Source organism: Orcinus orca, chromosome 3 (genome assembly GCF_937001465.1).
Source record: "Orcinus orca chromosome 3, mOrcOrc1.1, whole genome shotgun sequence".
NCBI lineage: Eukaryota > Metazoa > Chordata > Mammalia > Artiodactyla > Delphinidae > Orcinus > Orcinus orca.
In genome coordinates, this window is record NC_064561.1 from 145,106,458 (window position 1) to 145,116,352 (window position 9,895).

General features: G+C 38.8%; 2 protein-coding genes across 3 annotated transcripts in view; both read right to left on the bottom strand.

The window, feature by feature from the left end:
• Window positions 1-9,895, bottom strand: part of ITGA1 (integrin subunit alpha 1) — a 173,441-nt gene that overhangs the window by 154,166 nt on the left and 9,380 nt on the right. The window contains exon 1 of one of the 2 annotated variants that reach the window (XM_033421157.2): window positions 9,584-9,679. The exons of the other annotated variant lie outside the window; for it this stretch is intronic. The gene's annotated coding sequence lies outside the window, so the exon portion shown is untranslated. Of the gene's footprint in view, window positions 1-9,583; window positions 9,680-9,895 lie in introns of those variants that run through there. 2 annotated transcript variants of the gene reach the window in all.
• Window positions 7,761-9,584, bottom strand: PELO (pelota mRNA surveillance and ribosome rescue factor). Its single transcript, XM_004265938.4, has 2 exons — window positions 8,681-9,584; window positions 7,761-8,393 (listed from the first exon to the last, which is right to left on the bottom strand). Exons 1-2 carry the CDS (start codon window positions 9,404-9,406, stop codon window positions 7,962-7,964), a joined length of 1,158 nt encoding a protein of 385 aa, XP_004265986.1. The 5' UTR covers window positions 9,407-9,584; the 3' UTR covers window positions 7,761-7,961.

The following is a 9,895-nucleotide window of genomic DNA, read 5'->3' on the forward strand; positions in this document are numbered from 1 at the left end:
TACCCCAACTGCCTCCCAGTGTGCACTGGTGACAAGAAAATGTGTAAGAAATTGGAATAGGATGGATCAAACAGGAATGTGGACTCTATGAAAAACTCTCGTTTGAGCGACTTTGAGCGAGTTACCAACACTCTCTGGGCCTCGGCTGACATCCGTATCATGAAGTGAGTAGGTCAGATGACATAAAAGTTTCCATACATCATTAACCTTTTATGATTCTAAATGATTCAGAGCCGTGTACTACAATGCATTTTCAATCTTCCTCTCCTTCACCTCATCAAAAAAAAAAAAAAAAAAAAAAAAAAGTGACTTCTACCATTGTCAACAATATACTTGGAGAGGAAGAAAAAACTCTAAATTATGGTCACAGGATCAATGAGCTGAACCACAAGGTTAAAATGTTTTATATCCACAGAGCAATTTTTCACACTGCTGTCAAACAAAAATTTCTAGTTGATGTTTACACTAGGACTTGACGAAAAATTCCACACATAAAACTTCTGGAACTTAGACTTGAACTCAGAGGACCTCCTACCTCTGAATACATTTTACAGCTAAAATCTATTGGGATGTTTTTCTTTAACAAGTATTCATCTTTCAATAATTATCTAAGTTTTCTTATTAAGACTATTAAGGTATGGTAAAACTCTGGCTATCTGGAACTGCCATTCTAGGTATGGCAGATAGCTAAAGATTCTTTAAGTTTGATTATCTTTTAATGATTTTTGGAGAAAAGTAATTTTGAAAGACGATCCATTTCCTTGACTTCTGAATGTAATGCACCGAATGTAATTCAATCCTTTCCTCAATATGAACGCCAGCTATTATAACACAGTAATGTCCTCAGGCCCCAGTGAAAGCCTCTAAGCCTTACACTTTTTTCTTTCGATGGTGATTCAGGATCCACCCGAGCTGTCATTTCTCACTGCAGTCACCTCCCTGTCAGCTTGGCCATTTGTGGGCATCGCTCCTTGATATCTAATTTGCTGATTAAAGCCACGGACACATATCTTAATTCATCTTTGCATACCGAAGTAGCATAGTTTCTGCTACTTAAGGTGCTACTATGTTACAATAATGCATGAATTAAGATAGTAGGCTTAAAACTTTTTTAAAAGACAAGCTTGCTAAAACTAAGTGTGAAGTAGTAACAGATGCTGAGTAAAGGCTTGAGGGGCTTGGTTTAATATATAGACTTACAACAGTTTCTGTACACTTTCTAATCCTCAACTATATTTCAGACTAGAATGATATATGATTGAGTTCCTGATTTTTCATGAGAGATGAAAAATAACAGTGGTAGGTAAATAAAAAACATACAAAATGACTGCAACAAAGCTTGGCCAATTACATAAAATTTAGTGTTACCGAATCATTTTTCTATTTCTAGGTATATTTGACCTACTCCAAACAGAAAATTGAGGAATGGACTGGCATTCTTGTATTTTTAGAGAGTTGCCTGATTGGGCACCTTATCACAGTCACCAGCTATGTGATTTTGGACAAATTATTTAACCTCTTTTGTTTTCTTACCTGAAAATAGTACTGACAAAACCTTTCTCATAGGACTCTTCAAAGAATTAAATATTTCCTTTTAAAGCACTTCCCACAGGTCTGGTCTTTAATAAGCACGTGGTTACTTTTATTTTAATAGGTTGTCCATTCCTGGAGTTGGGACAGTGGTGCCAACCCTGTGCATGGCCAGGCATGTGGCTGCAAAGACACTGTTCTCTGGTATTTGCTGTCTGGCAGATACTGCCCTGCCTCAGTATTGGGTGTTCTGGAACCAAATGTGGCAGCCTAAGTTGAAATAAGCTCTAAGTCCTCTAGGTCTCCTACTTTATAGAAAAACAGGAATTCTAAAGAATGTGGGCAATGTTAAGGGATGAAGGAAAGGGAACTTAAAAGAAGACTGGTAATCCAAATCCCTACAATTTATCATAAATGTCACAATCTTTAGCAACTGGCATCTAGAAATATAAGACCTTCCCATATTGATGTCAATTGTTACAGAATTAAAGTATTCGCTGTCAAAAGCAAAAATGATAGTGTCAGCAGACTTGCATACAACTAAAGTGCTGCACACAAAAGTGGATTTTCCTTGAGAAAACACATTAGCTTCTCCTAAATTTAAACGAATAAATTCACAATATCCCAGTGTCCTTCCCGGTGTTCTTTACCACAACAGAATACACTAACATGTTTCTTAAGATAGAGAAATTAAATACTGAAAAATAAATGGGCTATCTTTCAATTAGTATACTTGGAAATCTACAAAGAACACTCTAAAATATGGATGAGAATAGAGATGGTGATGCTGTATCAAACACTTCCTAAAAACGAAGAATTCTTGCCATGTAAAGAAACATGATGAATGAGATTTTATCATCTCCACTTCAGCTTAACAAATATCTTTTGCCAATGTCTTTTCATAGTCTTTCTAATTTAACTATCTCCTTCCTGAACTTAGCCAATCTCTTTTTTATTTCTAGTGAAGTTTACCTGCTACTTGATGATGTTAAGTAACTCCTCAAGTTGTTCTAGGCCATTACTAGAGGCTTTATTCTTCAACATCTTAATTAGCTGCATTGCTGACTTTGAATCTTTTCTAAGTAAGGCATCCTTGATACACAGAAGTATTATACTTGCATCTCAACTCCGTTAGAAACCATTTTGGCTTTTCTGTAACACTTTTGCACTAAACTTCTAAATTGAGAATTCATCAGCAATACACACAATGCATTACGAAAATCTTGAATAGCACTTTTCTAAACTACTAAATCTTTTAAAATACGTAAACTGAATCACAGCACAAAGTTTAAATACGCTAACATCAACATGAAGAAAACTTTTATTTAGGGCTTTAAAAACTTTATCTGAAATTGTTTATTCTTTTTATAATTGCTTTTACATCCCCATTTTAGTTGTTCTTCACTAACTGGGAACTCATTTGCTGAAAAATGTGTATCAACAAAATTATGGGCTGGTCAAAATCAATTTTTAGAACAGGTATAACTCTGCAAAGTTTATGTCACAACTCTGGCACTTGTGGTCCCACAGGGAGTAAAAGAGGAAGTGGTGAGGGAATCAAAGATGCAGATTAGGGTAGGAGACATGAGGGCTAAGGGCCGTATAGCAGTAACCCTTCGACATGAATGAAACAGAGCTTGCTAATAATCCCTGTACTATGGGGATCCTGAGAAAAATCTTTTAATAAATTAAATCATCACCCAATGTATTTTTTTAAAACTAACTTTTCATACACTAAATTAGTAAATGTACATGTATGTTAAGATCCACTTAAAAAACATAAACAAAAGTAATTTAGTTTTTGCCCCGACTTAGAAATTTTTATCTTAAGAACTTTTAAAAATTCAGCTTTTTATGAAATCAATATTTTAACTATTCTACATGTATATCTCTAGTACACTATAGAGATATGTAGGGGAAAAATAATTATCTGACTATATTAAGTGTTGAAATCTATAAACACCTGTGCTTTGTTATATATAATACAGAGAATGAAGTAGCACTTAAAGAGATTAAATATTGCTGTTTCCCTATGCTTTGATGCCTGGCCCTCTTTTATTTCTAGTTTTACTAATACTTCCTAGGTCATTTTTTTTTCTCCATGATTTCAGGTCTGCTTATATGCTGAACATTTCTTGTATTATTATCCCTGGCCAAATGCTTTTTCCTGAATTTCAGAACTGTATGCACAACTGCCTAAGGGACCTTCTTCTGGAGATTGATTCATTCGGTCATTCATTTACTCATCTTTTTTTTTTTTTTTTTCCGAGCATCTACTCTGTGCCAGGGTTTGTTCTTAGCATTGGGGATATAGCAATGACCTAATAGACAATAATCTCTGCCTTCCTGGAGCTTACATTCTAGATAGATGATAAGCAAAACAACTAAGTGAAATTAAGCGTTACAGAGAAAAATAAGACAAGGAAGGATAAGGGAATCTTGGAGAAGGTACATTTTTTAAAAAGGCTGGTTTAGGAAGACTTCATGGAGCAGGTGATATTTTGAGCAAAAACCTGAAGGGAGTAAGTAAGCATATAACAGTCTGGTGGAAAAGCATTACAGATGTCCCACAGGCACTTCAAACCAGATTCCAAACTGAACTTACTGTTTTTCCTTGCAAGTCAGCTTCTCTTCCTATGTCTGAATTATGCCCTAATATCTCCCACCAGTCAAGAAAAAAACCCTGAGATTTACCCCTAGACTCTACTCCTTCCATAACTCTGAACAAACCTCACGTCCCCCTGAGCCTATCTCCTAATACCTCCTCTTGACTGTTCATTCTTACTGCCTTTGTTTAGACCATCATCATTTTCCTCTTAAATTTTTCTAATAAGTGTTCTCTTAATCTGTCTCCTTGCCTCCAATCTTGCCTCCTCCAATGCATCCTTTATGCTGCCAGTGATATTTGTGAAATGCAAAGTTTATCATGCCATTCTCCTGTTTAAACTTTTCAGTGGTTTCTCATAATGGTCGAACCTACTCTTTATTGTGGCATGGAGGGTCTGATGTGATTAGTAAACTTGCCCCGCCCTCCTCCTCTTCCTGATAACCTCTCCAGGTTTATCATTTTAAGTACATTTACTGGCTCTTGCTCTAAAGTTCCTTCTAAAAGCGACCCCTTGCAACATTGTGCCCTCTCATACTTTCTACAAGTTACTTTTATCCAGTGATTTGTTTACATGTTTCTTCCCTAAACCCAGCTCAGTACTGGGTTCAAACAGGTACTAAAAAGATGAACGGATAAAATTAAATGTACTGCCCTTGATGACTGGTGTAATATAAATATGGATGCCTCATATCTAAGCTCTGGCCACAGGCGAAAGAATTTCTCTCTACTCAAACTCTAAGAAACACCTTAGAAACCCCTTTTCAACATGTAATTCAACATATCCCGATACTGAATACAAACTGCCGGTTTTATTTACTTGGAAAACCATCTGATTTAAAAGCAAAATAGTATCTTCCCAACAAACAGCTTCTACTTTGCGGAATTCACATATACACCATTTCATCCGTGTACTTTTTTTTAGCAACAAAGAGAATTTCAGTTCCAGAATATATGAACTGCAGAAATTATGAGTCACTTCTGTTAAAGATACTGTGAGTTTGATATCTGGTTACAGGGATTAAAAAAGGAAACTAAAGTTAATGACTGAAAGTAACTAGAGATAAAAGAAAATTAGCTTTACAAAGCTATTCTAGTGGCACCTGGGGGTGGGGGGGAATCCAACTTGTATATAAGGGAGTAATGAAAGTGAAATCCAGCATCAACTGTCCAGACGTAAAATTAGCAAAATATTTAACATATAATAGACCAGGAATAGCAAAACGTAATTTTATATGTATCATATCTGGAACAAAATGAAACAAATTGCAAACTTCTCATTTATTGAGCCTAGTGAGGGAAGCAATCTTTGTTTACAACAAGCACCTTATGGTAAATGGAAACTTACAGTACAACATTGCATTAATGTGAGAGGTATGTTATTGACAGTGTTTCCATTTGTTACCATAGTCATTCCTTATTAATGAAGAGCAATTGGAATTAAACTAGTGCATATGATTTCCAGAGACCTATGGTTCATTTTGTTTTCTATAGAATAGTAAAAACTAATTATTTGAATTAATTTTGTATTTTATATGCTCCTATCACTATTTTGATATTTACACCTATGCATCTAGGAAGATTTATACTCTTGATAATGGTATTGGTATAATATGTAACTTTTTAAAAATACAAATTCTTAAAGATATTTTAAATATGTTATAGACATATAAACAGGCTTTCATTTAGAGTTTTATAGATAATTTAATTGAATATTGGCAGTTTAGCTCTCTTAAAACTCAAATCTTTTTCTCTATGGCTGGCAACCCTAGGCAGAGATTAAGTAGCACAGGGAGAATAAGCTATTGCTTATGTTTATCAGCTTTGATTATACACAGCAATCAACTGGAGATGTTAAGATACAGATTGCAGTTCAATAGGTTTAGTGTACAGCCCTGGATTCCAGTTTCTAACAAGCTCTCAGGAGATGCTGCTGGTCCATGGACCACACTTTTGAATAGCAAGGCCTGTATCAAGGGTCTCAGCCTTGATGCCTATTGGATCACCTGGGAGCTTTAATAATAATTTAAAGAAAACACTCCAGCATTGCTAGGGGTGTAAGGTTATTTAGTCTGGGGTCCAGTTTGGGTATAGAGTTTTTAAAACTCCCAAGGTGAAGCTAAGAGGCAGCTAAATTTGAGAACTTATGTCCTAAAATGTATTGGTCAGACTTACCATAAGCTTTTATTTCCCCTGGTTTTTATTACCAAGGATAACAGCTAGGAATAACCAGTTCTGCATAGATTATGAGCACGAGGCCCCAAATCTCCAAATTCTTCCTGAGAATATGATGCATTATCAATCAGGTTCTAACATTAAGAATCTTAGTGACTTCATATCTACACTCCTACCAAATTATTAATAACATACTTTTAATGGTATCTTAAATATTCATGAATTATAATGGAACGACAATCTGAATTATTTTGATTAGGAAGTACAATAGACATATAAAAATGTGGTTTTAAAGTATATGGAGGTGTCCACCCCCAACTACAGATAAAAAGGTTCAGATTAGTTAGGAAGTTTAAAAAAAATAATCCCCAAACCTGGCACTTACACCGGGAGAAAGGCTCAGACACAGACAGGACAAGCAAGAGTTTACTTAGTGTCCTTATTTGAAGCAGGCACCACTGGTCCTGGAGTCACAGACTGAATTATCACTCTTTCTTCATAAGGCCTTTCCTAATTATTTTGCTAAGCTGAGATGTGTAAAAGGTCAAGATGCAATTACATTTCAAGGCCCCCTCCCTAACTCTTGGAAAAAATAATGAAAATATTTTAAACTCTCAGCTATTTGCCGAAATTCCCTAAGTATGGTAAAGAGCTGGAGTACAAATCAACTGCCACATCCTAATGATGTGACTTAAACTTTCTGAACAGGCTTTCTCATCCCTAAAATAGGGCGTAGAGAAAGTCCATTAAGAATGTAAAAGCAAATACAAATTCAAGGTAGCATTAAGTATTTAACTATGATAAGCCACAAAATAAATACATAAATGGTGTAGCAGTGCAAAGAACTCAAGTCCAGACTGGGGACTACTTCTAGGTTTGCCACTAATAGCCCATAAGCAAATCACATACCTTAGCCTCATTTTAAAAATAAAGGCACCTTAAATAGATTATCCTGAGAATCCTTAGCAGACCCAAGCTCAATGACCTAAAAATAACTAATTAAGTGCTCCTCTGAAGCAATTACGATTAGTTCTAAAGCAAAAAACCCCCACCTTGTTACTTTTAACATGATTGGTTTAACAAGTCTCTTAAGAAAAACACATTTTAAAGTTGTCCCCAAGAAAATCTTCTAATTATTTAGCTATCATTTAAAATAGCAAATAAATTTAAAAATTAAAAAAAACGGAATGTGGGGGGAAATGGGGAGAAAAGGATCATTAAGAAAACCAGTGTAAGAACACCATGCCGAATTAAAATAAACAATGTAAACTGAAGAATGATATTTAAAAGCTTTTCCTGAGGAAAACTACTTCAAAGCATGCAGTATGGGATTTTACAGTCTATTCCAAAGAATATACGGGCATTCATTTTAAATATACAAAATGTTTCTAAGTACTGCGAATAACTCATAATTCTGAAATAAAATTATCCCAATTAATAAAGATGGTAATACATGGAGATTATTTCCTTTTATTGTTCAGTTTGAATACATGTCCTGCCAACCACAAATCACCTAGTGTGACCAAATACATGAGAAACCCCTGTAAGAATCACAAAGTGCCACTTTCGCAGCTTTCTGTCACAAGGATGCTGAGAAAATCTAACAGTGAAGGAGTGAGACTCAGGTTGTCTCGATTATTAGTTCCAATCATTAATCTTCTTCGGAACTAGAATCATCCTCTTGGTCAGAGAGTTCAGGGACAGGGAAGCGAAGAATGGCAGCTATCCCAGTCAACTGGCTGAGCTGTTCCCCAGACACATGAAGACTGGAGAAGATCCTAACAGAGCCTGCGTTCTCCTTCACACTGTCCACCAGCCGCACGTACCGGCTCCGTGTGGCTACATCCTGGTGCCTGAAGAGCTCATCGCTGATGAGCAATGTGTCAACTGCCATGGCCTCATTGGCCTTCTCCACCTGCTTGAGTCCATAAAAAGCTCGGTCAGGTTCATGTTGTAACATTTTATAGAAGTCATCCAAGGCTTTTACTTCCCCAGCGGCTTTAGTGTCTGAAAGGCGGCTAGCTACTGTAGGGTCACAGAGGGCCTCTTTCAGGGAGTACTTGTGTCCAGAGGAGGCATGTACCTAGAATCACAATTACAAAAGTTAGACAAAAGATCTCTTAGAGTACCCATTAAACAGCCCACAATGACCTCAAGCCAAAAACACTGGTAAGGCTTTATATGTTTAAGGATTTAAGCCAAGTTTACTATATCAATTTGCTAGTCTCTTTTCATTTCATGATCTCACTTACAATCCCAGGCAAGTTAAACCTTCCTCCTCTTGTACTTTTCCTAGTTCTAAAACTTTAGGAGTCATTTACATAAACCCCTCTGCCCATTCTTAATTATCCCTCGGTAAGACTGTTTTACCTGAAGGAATTTGGACCGGTTTTCCAGGAGCACTTTGTTGTCCGTCTTCACTGCTTGTTGAAACATGTAGTCGCAGAACTGCTCCCTCACAAATCCTGGGCTGGCCACCAGGACGCACTTTACAACATCAAAGTGTATGTGGCGCTGGATGGCCTGGACCACCTGTTCATAGAACCGCTCCAAGGCCCGGTCGTGCTGGGAGCAGTTGCCTTTCCGTTTCCTAGGGATGTTCACTTCCACCTTGGCCCGAGTGAGGGTCATGCTGGGAGTGACTAAGCAGATATGAGCGAGGCCTTCCTGCATCACCACAGCCGCTACATCAGCGCTCCAGGCTGGGTCACAGGCTTGCTCGATGCGCTCCAGAACCACACTGTCCCACTGTTTCTTGGCCAGGGTGAACTGGCGATTGGGCTCCAGCTCGATGGTGTGGTAAGCCCCCATCTTGACATACTCATTCTCCTGGATGTTAGTCCCCTTGACCCGCAGCTGGCAGGCTTGAGAGTCGAAGTCGATGGCCTCCACGCAGAGAGTGAGGGTAGTGCGGACCCGGTTGCTCCCTACGCTGCCCGTGGAGGACTCCGTTTGTACCTTGCGGATGGTGGAGGCGCGCAAGCTGTCGCCCACCTGCACTAGATTGTAGGTGTGCCACATGTCCTCAGGTTCCTCGGGAACCAGGGTCACCTGGCCCGCATTGTCTTTCTCAATGTCCTTCCTCACGAGCTTCATGATCTTGGCAGGGGCTCACTGCCAGAACAAGAGCAACCGAGGGGATCGCCACAAGGAAAGGAGTAGGGAGGGGAAAGTTTAGGCCGTGAAGGGGACGGGGTCCGGTTCCTACAGGCACTTGCCTGGCGGGAAGGAAACACTTTCTATATGACTCTAGCGGCTGGGGGGAACACTTACTTTAGCCCTTCCTTTTCGTGGTCTCGGGGCGCGCCGCGTCGGACCGGCGCAAGAGACACCGGCGAACACCTTCTCCGCGGTTCCAGCCGCCGTACAGATCAAGAGGCCGATGCAGTAAGGGCGCATGCGCAGCCCACGTCCTGCCTCCCGGCGCACGTTTTACGTCCGCAACGGGAAGGCGGGGCCGCAGCTTGCGCGTGCGCAGGCGCACTAAGCTGGGAGTTGTTTCTCGGAGAATAAACCACCCGAGGGAAGTGTACGGAATCTTTGCTGGCGAGTCATTCGTATTAATGCTGAACTTGGACGTCCTAA

Coding starts and splice junctions, on each gene's coding strand:
- PELO (XM_004265938.4), bottom strand. CDS start 9,406: ATGAAGCTCGTGAGGAAGGACATTGAGAAAGACAATGCGGGCCAGGTG. Junction 8,394..8,680: donor ACCGGTCCAAATTCCTTCAG/GTAAAACAGTCT, acceptor TTGTGATTCTAG/GTACATGCCTCCTCTGGACA.